Below are 17,055 nucleotides of genomic sequence, written 5' to 3'. Positions count from 1 at the left end.
CAGTGTCTGCTGTCGCATATTCGACTGTGGCTTTTTGTACTGCACATAAGCCTGTTTAAACTGTAGCCTGTGTCAGACAAAGGAAAAATGGACGCTGGCCAGCCAGAAATGACATATTTCACATTGCCAGTGTGGAAATGGCCAAGGGAAGTGATAATAGCTGTGCTTATGGAGCACTTAGTCTTTAAAATGCACAGCAAATACACATATGGACACCAGCCTACAAAACATTGTCCTTCTCCTCATTTAAGTGGCTGCCTCCAAGGAGCTCCCAGGCAGGCAGGATCCAGGCCACCCAGCTGTCTGGTCTTGACCCGCCTTTTGTCTGCGTTCGGTTCAGCTTTCCTTTGCTAAGGAATAGTCCCAAGGGACCACCAGCTCTAAGCTTGGTCACTATCTGCGTGTGTAACAGTGAGAGTAAAGTGGCTCCTTAGCTAGCGTGTGTGGCTGTTCTTTGATTTGGAATGAACAACAGGGTGTGAAAAGTATTCAGTTGTGTCAGAGGGACCCAGAAGGAGTTACTGCCATGGATGAAAGGGAAGTATAGAGAGGGCCCTGGAATGCATCCGACTTGAATCGCCTGGAGCATGTAGGGATCTTCAGAAAGCTCAAAGACATGTACTGTGACAAAAATTATGTGTGGATTTGAAAAATTTTGTTTTGTGCCAAAATAAACTTAATCTCATGGTTCCATCTTTCCAGGAGTTTTGTGAAGTGCCATCATGTGTCATTGATGTATGCATTTCTAGTATGTGCTAGAGCCTTCTTAAGTACCATTGCCAACCAAATTAGTGGAAATGTTGTTTGGGAGTCCCCAAATCAAGTCCATGTGCTCATCACCCAGAAAGCCATGCACTAGCCTTAGGGTGGTGGAAGAAAGGAGGTATTTTTTGCAAAGAGCAGAGCAAGGAGCTGGGCAGCTATTGCTGACTCCCTGGGCTCCCAGAGGAGTTGGGGGTGAATGTTCTTAAAGATTGAAATTGGTGCTGTGAGGTGTGTGATCTGCTCATGTCCAGGTTCTTGGTTGGTTAGTGGTGCTTGCAATTTTGCTTTGATTGTTCAGAGATGCTGCTATCTTAAGGGAATTTATAATGGCCAGTAGGGCTTTGGTTAGTGTGAAGGTAATGTGAAGGTAGGAGCTAAGTTCTGCCCAAACTTAGAATTCCCCTAAACAAACCCCTTTGCTGGCCATCAGTGTTCTTGCCTATTAGAGAAGCAAATGACTCCTTGAATCTGGTGATGAGAACCTCATGAGGCCAGCAGTGAATTCCTTTTGATGAAGGACAGACAAGGACACCCAAGAGGCTGGGCCTTGCTTTTATGTGGTAGGACTTTTTTTTTTTTTTTAAAGATTTATGTATTTTTATTGCAAAGTCAGATATACAGAGAGGAGGAGAGACAGAAAGGAAGATCTTCCGTCTGATGATTCACTCCCCAAGTGAACGCAATGGCTAGAGATGAGCCGATCTGAAGCCAGCAGCCAGGAGCTTCCTCCAGGTGTCCCACGCGGGAGCAGGGTCCTAAGGCTTTGGGCCGTCCTCAACTGCTTTCCCGGGTACAAGCAGGGAGCTGGATGGGAAGTGGAGCAGCCGGGGTTAGAACTGGCGCCCATATGGGATCCCGGTGCATTTAAGGCGAGGACTTTAGCTGCTAGGCCATGGTGTCGGGCACTATTATAGGACTTTCTTTTCAATATCTTTCTCTTGTTTCCCTGCTCTTGTTTTGATGCTTGTGCCCCATCAAATCTCAGAGGGAATAAGGACTTGCCTTGCCTTGCTCCTCTGACAGATTCCTCCGTCTTTCTTCACTGTCTCAGCTTCTCCCCTGACTTCCCAGGCCCTTGGTGCTCCATCAGCTGAACTGCTTCTCCTGGTAGGTCAGTGCATGTTTTCTCCATTATGTTTGTCCTCCATCCCTTGCTGTCCTTGGGTGTAATCGTACTCAAGTTTCTTACCCTAAAACAAACTGCAGCAGGGTAGGCATTTGGTGCAGTGGTGAAGATGCTGCTTGAGACTCTGGCATCTCACATGGAGAGCCCTGGTTTGGTTCCAGCTCAGCTCTAAGTTCTGGTTTCCTGCTAAGGCACACCTGTGGTGGTGGTGATGGCTCAAGTCATTGAGTGCTGTGGCCCATGTGGGAACCCTGGGTTCCCAGCTCCCCACACCTGGCTGTTGCAGGAATTTGGAGAGTGAACTGGTAGGTGAGATCTCTCTCTCTCACACACTGTTACTGTCTCTCTGTGTCTATCTCTCTGTGTCTCAACCACATACACTACCCAGTACACACATTACCTTTCACATAAAATGCAAAAGAAAACCAAGCAAATTGCATCTCTCTATTCTGGTTGCTTTAAATTCTCTATTTCAAGCATCAGGATTCCATTTCTAAAAAGATTTCTCTGCTACATTTGGTTACCAAACGTCAGTCTGGGAATTTTTCTTTAGCTGTCACCCAAGCAAGTCAAAGCATTCTGGGTAACACTGAATCCAGTTGGTTAGGACTTGACCCTCCCACTCCTCTCCTTGCTCCTTGGTGGGCTATGTGTGTTTTGTGTCTAGTGCTTTTCTGGTCCACATTCAGCCAAGGTCACCAATGGTGTTCCTGCTTGGAAAATACAATGGATACGCTTCAAGTTCTAACTTCTTCATGATAAATTAACTAGTAAAATTCTGTTCTTCAGATTGGTCTCCATCTCAAGTTTTTACCTCTCATTAAACCTGTGATGTTTTAATCCTTTCATTTGATGGCCGATCCCTTGGGAAATCTGAAGAAAGCTATAAGCTTATCTTTTAATTGCATTTTTCCCTGAACATGCCGCTCATCCATGAAGCTGAAATTAGTACCTGCACACATTGAGCGTTCTTCAGCTTCTTGACTCGAGTTGGCCACAATGGAATGTCTCTCTTGGTTGACAGCAGATGAATGTGTGGAACTGCTGAAAGCACTTCTCACTGTCCTCTTCTGTGCTCACATTCTGTCATCCACAAGCTGGTATCCTCTAACTTATTTCACATTTGGCCATCACTGCTTCTGTATCTATATCCCCAGCTTGACTCTGACATTTCCCAAATGGGCCTTGTTCTATGGATAGCTATAGTCCTGACATTTGAGAGAGTACTAACTGCAGACTAGGCATTTAGTAAGTGTTGAATAAATGGGACTCTGATATTATTTGACTTGTTTAAGGCCACTCAGTTATTGATTATGGACTTAAGGCTGAGTCTGTGTTTTCTTCCATCTGAGTCTCATTTTCTAGATATTTTACATTTTGTATTTATAGGAGAACATTTAAAAATGTTCTTGGGGGCTGGCATTGAACATATACCACCCCTTGAGTCCTGCCTATGGTTTTAATCCCTAAATGCAACATAGCTAGGGATAGGCCAGGCTAAAGGCAGGAGCCTAGAACTCCAGCGGGTGGCACTGATCCATCACCTGCAACCTCCCATGTGCATTAGCAGGAAGGGGATTGGAAACGGAGGCAGGACTTAATCCCATGAACTCTGATATGGAATGCAGATATCCAAGTAGTAGTTTGATGCACTGTTCCATGATGCCTACCCTTGTCACTATTGTTGATGTTAGCATTCCAAATATTGGTTCAATCAACATCAGGCACTGGCCTGTCGTCTTTCACCATCTTGATTCCCATCCCTCTCCCCCAAATGCGGGGATGTAGAAAGTCCATCACAAGTGCACATTCCTGATTTTGTTAAAATCGTTTCTAGAATGAAAACATATTTATTCAGTTTCAGGATTTGCTATTAGCTTTCTTGTGTGAATTTTCTGTTTCAGTAATAATTCAGTTGCTTGCACTGTAATTGACTTCTCTAACGTTAGTACTTTTTCCCCAGTTTATTCTGAAACTCCAGTCATTAAACACTCTTGCCTTTTAAAATGGGAAAGTTACGTGTGGATGAAGACTTTCATGAACATGAGCGATCTGAACAGTTTTCTCCCCTTCCTTGAAAGGTGGGGCCACAGTCACATCAGGGTTTGAACATGATGATTTCCATTATTCTCATGTCACACATCCTCCTCGGAGACAATCCAGTTTTTTATTAAAGCAAATACAGCTGTGTGCTGTCTCTGTTGGATTCATTTAAAACTTTGTGTCTTCCCCAAATTGCAGAACTTGTTTCAACACCCCATTAAATTTGTTGTCTAGGAACTTTACTTGTGTTTCATAAACAAGTAAAAAATGACAGTTGTGCCATGTGAGCAAAAAGCAAATGTTCCTGGGTTATTGAAATTAGACTAAAATATGCCAGTGCCATGGTGACAGCAGTATTAAATATGAATTTTCTGTTCTTGGGGCTTTTCAAACAGCTTTTTTTTTTTTTTAAAAAAAGGACTCTTTGTTATTCAAGTGGATAGCTCTCTTTCTTTGTGCCGCCTCTTCCTTCTTAAATGGCAGACCCTGTTCAGTCTTTCAACAGCTTTAAGTATCTGATCCCAAATCTTATGAACCTCTTTCTGAATGTTTTAGTAGGATTTGGGTATATAGGTAAATTCTTTGGGAACTAGCCAACCATTTTACCATCATTTTCATTTAACACGACTTGTGTGGAATTTTCGTTAGAGCATTTTGAAAATGCCACATAAAAATGTTGGATGAAAAGAATTGAATGTGGAATATTGATTTTGTGGTTATAGCAGTGAGTTGTAAGAGAGGAGCTGGGAGAGCAGTGGAGCTCCTGGCACCCGGTGTGGCACCTGTGGGGACTGAGAAAGTCGTTGTCGGAGAACCTTAGAGAACTGAAGGGTTAGGTCATGTGACCCTAAGGGTTTTGACCATTGGACGGCTTTAACATCATGGTTCTACTGGTTAAAATATGATATTTGTAATTTCAGAGCAATAAGCTAGAAGAGAAGAAACGACTTCAAGAAAAGCTTAGAAGAGAAGCGTACAGAGAACATCAACAGCGGTAAGTTTATGTTTGTCAGAACTTTGTATCTCTGTGGGTATATTGTTCACTCAGCTTCCTGTGGGCCATGGTTTTCTTACAAAACCATGTGATATCAGATTATTGCAGGCTACATCGCTCATGTAATTGAACTCCATTACCATGTAAGCAGGGATCTAATGTTAGAGAATATTGGTACTCACCACAATATTTTCTGCAGTCAGTTGATTTGCAGTAAAACCATGAAATTTGAGAGATTTCCCATTATAACTAACTGAAGGTTGGGTGCTTTGGTAATCCAAGGTGTTTCTGATTATTTTGACTTCCAACATATCAATATGAGGAAGAGGGTGTTTGAAATAACATACCCAAGCAGAATCTAAACTAGGAGTTTAGCTAATGTACTGAGGAGGACTACAGTGCATTTGTAGTTTTCCTGTTTTCTTTTAGTGAATGATTGAGCATATATTAATTACAATCAAAATTGTTTTTTACATTCTTTATCAGAGTAGGTTTGAATTTACAAAACAAATTGTGAGGTAGCTGTACTTTTTTCTTGACAAGAATTGAGAAATTATTTTGTGGTTATGGTTAAAATTTCCAATTGGTGGTCATAAACCACAGTGATTTTCCAGTGCAATTTCTGAATGAGAACAGCCAATATATGTGGGGAAATTACTATATGTTTTATAAAGCAGGTAAATCTGTTATGCAGGCTTTAAAGATAAGCTTATGCCTTCACTTTCAACAACTAGGCTGTTTAAACACTGATTAAAAGAAGACAAAGCCAAACAATCCTGTTTCTGGCCCTGCATTAATTCCACATATGGTAGAATTAGAACCAAACTGATCTGTGTGTGGTGTTCTAGAACAATTCCCAAGTTGTGATATTGTGCAAACTACTCAGTCTCTTCAAATATCAGCTTGTTACCATTTTCATTTTCAAAATTGAGATGATGCTATTTGTCTAATAGGATACTTGTAAGGATTGAAGAAAATATGTAAATTAAATAAAAGTGTTAGAGTATTATGGGGATTTGAAATGATGCTTCTTGCAAAGGTCCTTGCTGAGTGAGATCTTTCTTTTTGTAAAGACTGTCTATAGAGTTCTGATTGGTCTACTTTCATGTGGCGAATTCACTAACTGCCTTCTATTCTCTCTTTCCGAAGTGGTCTCTCACTTAAAATTAAGATGATTCAGGTGCTGGGATGGCCATGGATGTGACAACCTACAACACATTACTCCCTCTTGTTTTCTCATATCATTGATATTCTGCCTCTATTCTAAGTGCCATCCTCTTGCTTTAACACTCATAGGGAAAAACAGAAAAAGAAGTTTCTTAATCCCCTAATTTTCTCCTTAGCAAGTTAAGAAGTGGTCCTCAGCCAATCCAGACCAGAAAATGAGAGCGAGATGCAAGGATATAATGGAGGCTTTGGTGGTATGTTCGCTCTTGGCTAAAAAAAGCACTACTCTCATTTTAGCCACAGAATCCATAGACTCGTCTCTCCTCTCTCTTCTTCTAAGGCAGTCATGGGATTGAGGAGACTGATGGAAAGTGAAACACTGGGAGAAACTGATACCTTGTAGAGATACAGGAGGGCTGTTGAGTGTTAATGTACTTCCACCTCCTCCTTCATGTGCATACAGTGAATGAGAATTTCTTCTTGGTTCGGACTATGGGGAGTTGGGAGAAATAAAGAGTTTGAGGACCTAAAGAGTGTGGTCCAAATAAGAACAATGTAATTGTCCTGTGGCATCCCAGTTTTACAATGGAAATGAGAAGACCTGCTTACCAGTAGAGGGTCTTCAGTACAGTACTAGGAGGTTGAACAGATTCATTCTTTGGGAAGTTTTTTAAGATGGTGAGGTGAAGGGTCAGAGGCTCTTATGGTTTGCAGAGGTTGAGGGGTGGTGCTGCCCAGCCTCCTTTATTTCATGGTTTCATAGCTTCTTAAGTTTATGTTTCATTAAATACCAAAGATCAAGTGTTCTTTCTGTGTAAAGGAAAAAAAAAAGTTTTGCCCTCAGCCACCTTGCATGCCAGTAGTGGAGTTGAATTCAATTACATGCACGTTTCACTCTTGCTCTATCTTCTACTTATCGTGAAAGTCCCAGTTAGCCAGGAAAAAGAGAAGTTGGCTAAAAATGAGAAGTATCTCAAATTGATTTTTAAAGCCTATTGAGAAACACAAGTAGAGGTATATATGCAAGTTCTTTTTCATTTATAAAAAAAGAGTACTGTGTTTTGAATTACTTTTGAAATTAAAAGATCAGGAACTCATGAAATGAATATCTGTTATATAGCTCAAAGTCAGAAAGGAACTTAGAAAAGACATATCCCGTGTATAACAAATTGTTATCACATTTTCTGAGAACCGGTTAAGGGTAATACAATGTCTAGGAAAGCTGTTGGAATTTTAACAGCACAAAGATTTCATCATCTAACCGGCTGCTCACCTGCCACCCCCAAAGCAGATTCTCCCCAAAGCTTTCCAACGAAGGAGCATAAATAGACACAGAAATAAGAATTTTTTTTTTCAAATCAGTCAGTAGCTTTCTAGTTTCTGTGTGCTGTGATGTGTGGTTCAAATAGCAGGCCAAGAGTGATGTGTTTTTCTGCAGAGGAGGGCAACCATGAACTTGAGCAGACTGTAAATCCAAGTTGCTTGAGAAAAAGCTCAAGACAGCAACCTGTGACACCACCCTGAGTCTCTTAATGTGTTCTTCCTCAACACCTTGTTCCTGACTTCCTTCATTTGCTTCTGATTATTTTTAGTGTTGTCAATTATTTAGCTAACAGGCAGAAAACTAGGCTTTTATTGACATCCAAAGGGACTCTCGTGAGTGTAATAATGAAGGCAGTTTATTGAATGCCTGTGAGGTTGCTTTCTAATTGTATGCATTAATCTGCCCATGCAAGCTGGCTGGAAACACACAAGCAGATTGCACATGCAGATGGAGCACACAGGATGGTTTTTATGAAAAGACCTCTGGAATGTACTTCCACGGTACTGTCTTTTCCTTAGAAATCGAATGACTGTGACTATTTCAATTGGCAGCCGAGAGCAGACCAGATTAATGGTGCACTAAGTCTGCCACTCTGACTGGGGACAGACTCCAGTTTCACAATTTAGATTTAGTTCTAGGGTTCTTCAGCTTGAAAGAAGAGGGTAGAAATGAGCATTTAGCTTTGTGTGGTCTTCATCATCATCTTTTTTCTCTTTCATTATTTGCTACTTATCAAAATTCACACGTGATTCTTTTTTCTGGATAGTTAATATGACTTGCAGATGTGAAGATCTGAAGTAACAAACTTTTAAAATTCTTAGTTATTTTTAAAAATGTATACGTATTTATGAGTGGAAGATTAAGAGGCAGAGAGAAAAATATCTTCCATATGCTGGTTCACATCCCTAATGTCTGCAACAGCCTGGATTGGGCCATGTTGAAGCCAGGAGCAGCAAATTCAGTCCAGGTTTCCCATTTGGATATGAGGTCCCTGACTACTTAAACATCACCTGCTTCCCATCAGGGTATACATTAGAGAAAGCAGAAATGGGGCTTGAACTCACGTAATCCCATATGGGCAATGGGTATCCCACATAGTGTCTTTTTTTTTTTTTTTTAAGATTTATTCATTTTATTACAGCCAGATATACACAGAGGAGGAGAGACAGAGAGGAAGATCTTCCGTCCGATGTTTCACTCCCCAAGTGAGCCGCAACAGCCGATGCGTGCCGATCCAAAGCCGGGAACCAGGAACCTCTTCCGGGTCTCCCACGCGGGTGCAGTGTCCCAATGCACTGGGCCGTCCTCAACTGCTTTCCCAGGCCACAAGCAGGGAGCTGGATGGGAAGTGGAGCTGCCGGGATTAGAACCGGCGCCCATATGGGATCCCGGGGCATGTTCAAGGTGAGGACTTTAGCCACTAAGCCACGCCGCCGGGCCCTCCCACATAGTGTCTTAACCCTTTACCAAACACTTGACCCCATAAGCTTTTGGTATCAAAGAGAGGAGATAATGATTTAGATTATGCAAGGCATTGAATAGTATCAATGTCAACATTTATAATTGTAAACGGCAATTTATTTATCTGTTTTGGATAAATGGTGGGACAGATTGGAATTTTGAGCCTATTTATGCAGTAAGAAGTTTGAGCATAAGATGTGAGTGATGTAGTAAGTGTATATTTTGTGTATAGGTGTTAGTGAAAGCAGTATTCTCTTAAGAACATTCTGGACATATAAGAATTGGCAACATTTTAAAAATTAAAAATATGAATTCAAATTTAATATTGATGTGATATAATAGATTATACATGAAAAAGCTTAAAATGTGTACATGCTTGGCTTTTAAATCAAAGTGAAAGGTACTTTATAGTTAAGAAACTGGAGTGCTGGATTCAATGTCAGTAATATCATAGACTTTTCCCTTTTCAGATCAACTCTATTAGGAATGTATCATCTGGATTTTACTTGCAGGAGTTTGAGTCAAAGTCATGGAGACCAAAAGGGATACAACAAAATCAAGATCTTCAGTTTGGGGGATTAAGGAACACGGGTGATTTAGTAACATGATATACTTTGAAGGTCAGGAATTTCTGGGTAGCATGAGGGTAATGACCACTGTAGCATCATGGGCAACTTTGGAAAGAACTATTAAAAAAGACAGATCAACTCAGAGAGAAAGACCTGAGCAAAGTTGAGTTTTGTTTCTTTCTAGCAAGATCTAAATTTTGCAAGATAGCTAAAGAAAGACTGGCATGTGTCTGCTCTCTAGCCAGTCATCATGTGTGAATGACATCCTCATCCCAGTCCTAACACTGAGTTAGCATCCTAAATTGATCTCAATGTGATATTGGTGGGATCTCCCAACCTCTCCTGAATCCGCTTGTAAGTAAAATTTCCAACATTGCTTCCAGAGCACCATGGGCTCAGTTCTTAACACCTCAGCTGGAAAAGTTTTTGGAACCAATCCCATTCCAAAACAGGACCTTTTTGCTTCTAGACTGCTAAGCTCTAATAAGCTCAGTTTGGTGATGGTTTATTGGGAACATCTCTTCCTTTCTGCCTTTGGAACCATGCATCTCTTTTATTTCCATTTGAATAATAGTGTGGTTATTTCCTTGGAGGCTCATCTTCATTCATTTTAGTTTCCTTGAGCTAAGAATCCAGGCAGGTCTGCTGAATATGCACACTTTAGGCCCCAAGTTTGCCTTCTAATATGTTCACAAACTTCAAATGCCCTTCATGGGAGTTTCCAAAAGACACTTAAGGGCTCAATTGATCCCTTATCCATATGGTAGGCTTAAATCCAACCTTGAATTCTAAAATTTAGGTAAGGTGAATAGAAAGTCAACCTATTCATAACTTTCAATCTTATGCTAATGAAGTGAACTTATAGATACCAGAGTCCTAGAACTACTTTGTTCAGGGTAAGACTGAACAGCTTCTGAGAAGTCTTGTCTAAGGGGATTCCTCCCCTATTGAATTAACCCACACCAATGGTGAAGACCATATCAAAATTTCCACCCATAGTCAGTTCTTTCTGTCAGTATCCTAGGGTGTGTTAACTTGTTTTCATTGCCTTGGCCACCACCCTCATGTTGGTATTTATCGCATGTATTTGAATGTTGGCCAGTGCCTCCTTTCTTATCGTCTCCTCCTTTCACTATTGTAATAGCTTCATTACTCTCTTTGCTATCTGTCTCTTCTCTTGAGTATTCTATATGTTTTATCAGAGTCTGGTATTATAATTCACTGCTTTATTCATGCCATTCCTTTGTTCTAAAACATTTATTTATTTCCAGGTCTCCCATGCAGGTGCAGACCCAAGGCTTTGGGCCATTTTCCACTATTTTCCCAGGCCGTAAGCATGGAGCTGGATGGGAAGTGGAGCCGGGTCAGAAACTAGTGCCCAGTTCCTTTCAGGTTTAGGATTACCCAGTTGAGTCATCACACCTGTCCCTCAGAGTCTTTCTAATGCAAGTAGTGACAGAAGAATGTGGGTCCTGGCACAGCAGTCTAGTAGCTAAAGTCCTCGCCTTGCATGTGCCAAGATCCCATATGGGTGCCAGTTCTAATACCGGCAGCCCCGCTTCCTATTCAGCTCACTGCCTGTGGCCTGGGAAAGCAGTCAAGGATGGCCCAAAGGCTTAGAACACTGCACCTGCAACCTGTGTGGTAGACCTGGAAGTGACTCTGGGCTCCTGGCTTCGGATTGGTGCAGCTCCGGCTGTTGCGGCCACTTTGGGAGTGAATCAGCGGACAAAAGATCTTTCTCTCTGCCTCTCCTCCTCTCTGTATATCTAACTTTCCAATAAACATAAAATAAATCTTTAGAAACAGAAAAAAAATGTGGATCCCTATGGTGCACAGTGGAGTTCCCAGCCTGAGTTCCCAGCTCAACTTTTGCCTAGTCTCTCCCTGGCTGTTGTAGACAATTGAGGAATAGGAGTAGATTGGAGATCTGTCTGCCTACCTGTCTGTCTTTTAAATGTTTTTAAAAAGGAAGTATAATAAGTAATTTAAAATAAGCTTATAGAATTTGGGGTTATTAAGAGATTTGTGAGATTAAAGGAGGTAAGATTTTGCTTGGCTTGAATATAGTCAGACAACTGAGATGCTTCTGTACATAAATAATTAGGCATAACTAGGGAATGCCAGAGTAAAATGCACGCTCCTGTTAGACCTCACTTGTATTTGCCCTAAGTTTTGGATGTGTCAGGCATCTTCTGTAGTTTGTGTAATTTGGTTCCTGTATCTTTCTGTGTTCAGACATGATGTGGACTCATGATCCATCATAGTCTCCTGACATTCCCCAAAAAGATGAAGGTGTAAGACATCAGAACAGTTGCAAACAAGGAATACAGTAACACAATCAAACAAAGGAATCTTCATAATGTATGGGAGGTCCATGCTTTGAAAAAAAATTAGTGCGCATATGATGTTTTTTCTTTGCATTAAAGACAACTTGACTTTTCTATATACTTTTTTTGCTATATACTTTTTGAAGATTTCTTGCATTGGACTGCTTTTTCTTTTCTTCTCCTTTCCCTTCCATCTCCCTTTCTAATCAGCATGAGTAATGCAGTGGTTAAGATGCAGATTGGGTTGTTTGTATGCAATATTGAAGTAGTTAGATTCAAGTCCTCATTCCACTTCTAATTCCAGCTTTGCACCCCGGAACACCACAAGTGATGCTCCAAGGTGTTGGGGCTCTGCCACACATTTGAGAGGCCCAGAGCCATGTGTGATCTGTGTCTGGGTGTGGACCAGGATTGGTTGGGCTGTAACACCCAACAGTAAAAACCAGAACAGGTGAAGGCCAGTCAGGAAAGGCCACTGTTCCTGCGAGGACAGGCGGTGGACTAAGTAGAGCTGGCTCATGAACCCACTGATGGGTGCAAGATCTGACCCTGGGAGAGGTTCTGATGGAGGAGCTTGGGAAAATCCTCTGTTGGGATACAGTCTCTGCAGGTGAGCGCAAGAACCATGATAGGGAGCAGCCCAGACCAGGCCAGATAATGGTACCCACTGGCATACCTATGGCTCAGGTGTGGGACTAATCAAATGGGCCAATTCATATCGTCCATTGGTGAATCTGAGTGCCAGAATGGAGTGTGGGTCAGGCCGGGTTACATCACAACACATGCCAGTTCACATGAAGGCTGGGACTGTGGGCTGGCTGGGCTAGGTTAGGCTGTAGCCCTCACCAATATGAGCTGTAATTGGGGGTGGGCCGGGCCTGGCCAGGCTACAGCACCTACTGGCAATTGCCAAGGCGAGGCGGGCCATGCCAGACTGGGCTGCAATGCCCAACCAGCATATGTGAGACCAAGGGGAAAGGGGAGAACCCGGTAGGGGGGCTGTGAGGGGCTCCCCTGCTGGACCACCATTCCTATCCCCCCAGTTGGGATGGGGGCAGATCAAGTTAGGCAGTACTACAACACCTGTTACCTTCATGTGAGCTGGATCAGCGAAATGCCAGGCTGGGTTGACTGTTCCTACTGATGCGTGCATAAATCAGAGTGGGTGTGGGTTGGTTGGGCTTTGTTGCAGCATCAGCTGGTACATGATGGCACTGGGGAGGCAAATTCTGTCAAGTTCAACTGCAGAACCACCTGAGAAGTGCAAGATGTGGCAGTGGAAATTGGAGTAGTTAACAGTGGGCACCTCCCTCTTGGGTTGACTCTTCTACTGTTGAGCATGAGAACCAGGTCTGGGGCAGGCATGGCTAGATAGAGTGGCACCTTCCAGCAGGTGTGTGGGCTGGATAGTGGGGTTGGTTGGACTGAACTAGGCTTCAGTGCCCGTTGACATGTATGAGAGGTGAATGGGATGTGGGACAGACTGGACCAGTCTGCTGTACATACTGGCAAGCATGGGAACCAGATCAGGGGATGGGCCTAGTGGGGTTATTGTGGGTCACTCCATCTAGGTTGCAGCTCCCACTGGTATACATGATGGCCGAGTGTGTGGTGGGCAGGCCTGGGCTAGGCTCCAACACCCATTGGTTTGCATATGAGACAGGCCTGGAATCAGAACTAACCCAGCAATCCCAACCACCAGTGTGTACATATCTTGATTGAGGCGACAGACTGTGCTGGACCCTCTATTGGCATGCACACACAAGAATCAGATATGGGATCACCTCAGATGAGGTTTCTTATGGTATCCGCCCAACTGAATTGCTGGACTTAGAACCCCAATCATGGAGACAATTGCAGGTTCCATGGTCTGATCATGGAGTGCATTTGTCAGAGCTGGGCCTCCTCAGTGGCTCTTAAGGGCAGTGGACAGCATATCCAGATGCACATGGAAGATATGGCAGTACACTGGAGTGTACAGAGGATACCTGGTACCACAAAAGAGGATGCAGGACAGAACAAATTGATCAACTACCCCAGCCAAGTGTTTGCAGTAAAAATCTTGGCAAACAGAGACTCTAAGGTGGAATGTGTAAACCATTGGATTCTGGAGAGATTTCATTGTTCTTGGCGTGGCGAGATTGGCAGTAATTCAGAGCTGTTGAACTATCAGAGTCTCTTGAGCAGGACCCTCAGAGCATGCCCCTAAGGTGGGGACCCTAAGGTGGTGTCAGGTGGCTGTCCTCCATCACAGGGTGCAGAGGCGTTTGGAGGCTGGGTATGGCTTCTCTCCCTGTTTTCTTCCTTCCCCCAGATACAGGAAGAAAAAAAAGAGAATGTAGAAATGGTGATCTCATCCACCATCCTGTCTTGTAGACCTTGACCCATATCACCCTAATCAACTATGTAAAAATCATAAAAACAAAAAAAGGAAAGTTGACACTTGGTCCAGTCATGGCCACAGCAGGCATTTGGGGAAATGAGTCAATGAGTGAAAGGTCTCTGTCACTCTGCCTTTCAAATAAAGAAAATGAAAATTAAAAACTCAATGAGATGGGACCAGCCTTGTGGCGTAATGGAGAAAAAGTCACTGCCTGCCATGCTGGCATCCCACATGGGGGCCAATTCACTTCATGCCCTGGCTGCTCCACTTCCCATACAGATTTCTGTTGATGACCTGGTAAAACAGCAAAGAGGACCCAAGTGATTGGGCCCCTGCTACTCAAGAGGGAGACCTAGAAGAAGCTCCTGGCTACCGGGTGTGGCCTGCCTCAGTCTAGACGGTTGAGGCCATCTTGGAAATGAATGAGCAGATGGAAGAGATCTCCCTGTCTCTGTGATTCTCTTTTCTCTCCCTCTGTCTCTGTAACTCTGACTTTCAAATAAATGGATAAATCTTCAGTTAAACTTCAGCAGGATCAAATCAATATCAGAGAATTTTACGTATAAGAAGTGGGGGGGATATGAACTACTCTGATTTTTTTTTCTCGGTTGCGTGAGGGAACGCTTATGAATTTCAGATATTTGTAGAAAAATATTACATATTTAATTATGTCTATAAATAGCACAGATAATGTAACATGTCAAACTCATTTGTCATGAAAACATCTTATTCACAAATAGAATCTAAAAGCAGCTGTCTAATGGCATGAGAATGAAATAGTGATTACCAGGGTGTGAGGAAAGTAGTGGAGTAATGGGGTGGTTGGGAATACGAGAAGAATATTGTCAACAGGTGCAATGTATGATGTTACAGTCAAACACAAGAATAAGTACTCTATGCTGTTATTTAGCAGAGTGATTACAGATATCAGTAATTCATTATACATCTCAAAACAGCTAGAAGAGAGGATGTTGAATGTACTCTCCATAAATAAATGATAAATGTTTAAGGTCCTCGGTGTGTGAGTCACTCTGATTCAGTTATTGTACAATACACAGAGAAATTGAAATTTCATACTGCACTCGGTATTGTGTACATTTATTACATCAGTTTTTTTAAATTAGGAAAAATGCTAAAGTACAACAAATAAAACTTTAATCATTTCAACAAAAGGTAATAGAGACTAGGTGCAATGTTTATAATAAAATATAACCAGAAAGCAAAATGGTAAGTCTATCAAATTAGTATTCACAAAATGGTATGGAGGTTGTATTTTCTTATTAAAAAAAAGCTGTTGGATCATATAAAATAATAAAAATCTAGCTCTCTGCTCTTACAGGATATATTGATAAAGTAATATCTTTCTGCTAACAAAAGAAGGCAGATGCAGCTGTATTAATATGAAGTGAGTTGAATTCAAGGTGAAAAGCATTCATCAGGAGAGAGGGCATTCCATATGACTAAACTATCACACTTAGAAGAAAATGTTAGTCATACATCTTTATTAACATATCTGTAATACATAAGGCAAAAATGAAACAAAAATTGTAAAAAAAAAATCTCTAGTAGGTTGGATTTGCCCCTATTTTTCTTTTATTCTGCTGGTTCTCCATAAAAATGAACAACTCAGGTCAGCCGAGAAACTATGTAAGGAACAGAAAAAAATTGGCCACAAAATTGTCCATGACCAGTGACCTGAAAGACTCAATAACTTTCAAGGCATCTCTAACTCATAGAAAGCCATGATGCAGCAAAAGTAGAAATTAAACAGTGAAAATTTAAAAATCTGTCCACTTAAAGCATTTTTAAAAAAAGATTCTTTTATATGAAAGATTTTACAGAGAAAAGGGGAGAAAGAGAGCTTGAGATTTTCCTTCTGCTGGTTCACTCCCCAAATGACTGCAATAGCTGGAGCTGAGCTGACCTGAAGCCACAAGCCTCTTCCGGGTCTCCCACGTGGGTGCAGGGGCCCAAGCACCCAGGCCATCTTCTGCTGCTTTCCCATGTCATAGGCAGGGAGCTGGATTGGAAGTGGAGCAGCTGGGACTTAAACCAGTGCCCACATGAAATGTTAGTACCACAGGCAGAGGATTAGCCTGTCATGCCACCGCATAGGTCCCAATTTGAAGCATTTTAAAACTCTTAAAAATAATAGTTGTGGAGAAATTATAATAAAAACTGAAATTACATTGTCTGTAAGAATAAAAATTCTAACATGATGGTTGGAATAACCAAGTGTTATTGGCATTTTAATCAATATGTAAATAGATATGCTATGGAGTCTACAAGTAGAGCCATGATCATGTGAGAACTTATACTTACAACTTGAGCTATGAGAAGTCTGATTTCAAACCTGTGTAAGAAGTATGGGAATTTTGACAAATTGTATTGTGTCAATACAGTTAGAATATAAAGAAAGAATGTATGGAAACACTGTTCTAAGTAACATACAGATCTCAAAGACCTTTAAGGACATAGATATACAAACTTAAAAATATGTAATAAATGACATCATGAACAATGTTACAAGTAACATAATATAGATGATAATTTGTCCTCCATTATAACAAAGAATCTGCAAGAAATCATGAGAAAGATGACTATAAAATTGACAAAGTAGTTGAACTCCCTCACTAATTATCAGAGAAGCACAACTACAGATTTTACACACTGACCTGGAAAAAGGATCAATGTACAGATAATATCCAGATGCTTTCATTTGTTCTACAAAGACGACCTGGTGCAGGTGTCTGATGCCATGTTTCAATGTAAGATGTTTTGACTTGACGATATTACAAATGCAATATGCAGTCAGGAGAAATTATACTTTGGATTTCAATCTTTTTCTAGGTTAGTAACACACAGTATTGTCCTCTTATGATGCTGGGCTGTT

The 17,055-nt window shown here is 41.6% G+C and overlaps 1 protein-coding gene across 2 annotated transcripts in view; it reads left to right on the top strand.

The window, feature by feature from the left end:
- Window positions 1-17,055, top strand: part of EPSTI1 (epithelial stromal interaction 1) — a 111,946-nt gene that overhangs the window by 28,686 nt on the left and 66,205 nt on the right. For both annotated transcript variants that reach the window (XM_058670698.1, XM_058670697.1), the window contains exon 6: window positions 4,855-4,928. In XM_058670698.1, coding sequence (XP_058526681.1) covers window positions 4,855-4,928 — 74 coding nt within the window. The remainder of the gene's footprint in view (window positions 1-4,854; window positions 4,929-17,055) is intronic.

This window comes from Ochotona princeps, chromosome 12 (assembly GCF_030435755.1).
Source record: "Ochotona princeps isolate mOchPri1 chromosome 12, mOchPri1.hap1, whole genome shotgun sequence".
Taxonomy (NCBI): domain Eukaryota; kingdom Metazoa; phylum Chordata; class Mammalia; order Lagomorpha; family Ochotonidae; genus Ochotona; species Ochotona princeps.
Note: the sequence above shows the minus strand (reverse complement) of the source record. Positions and strands in the feature narration are given on the sequence as shown.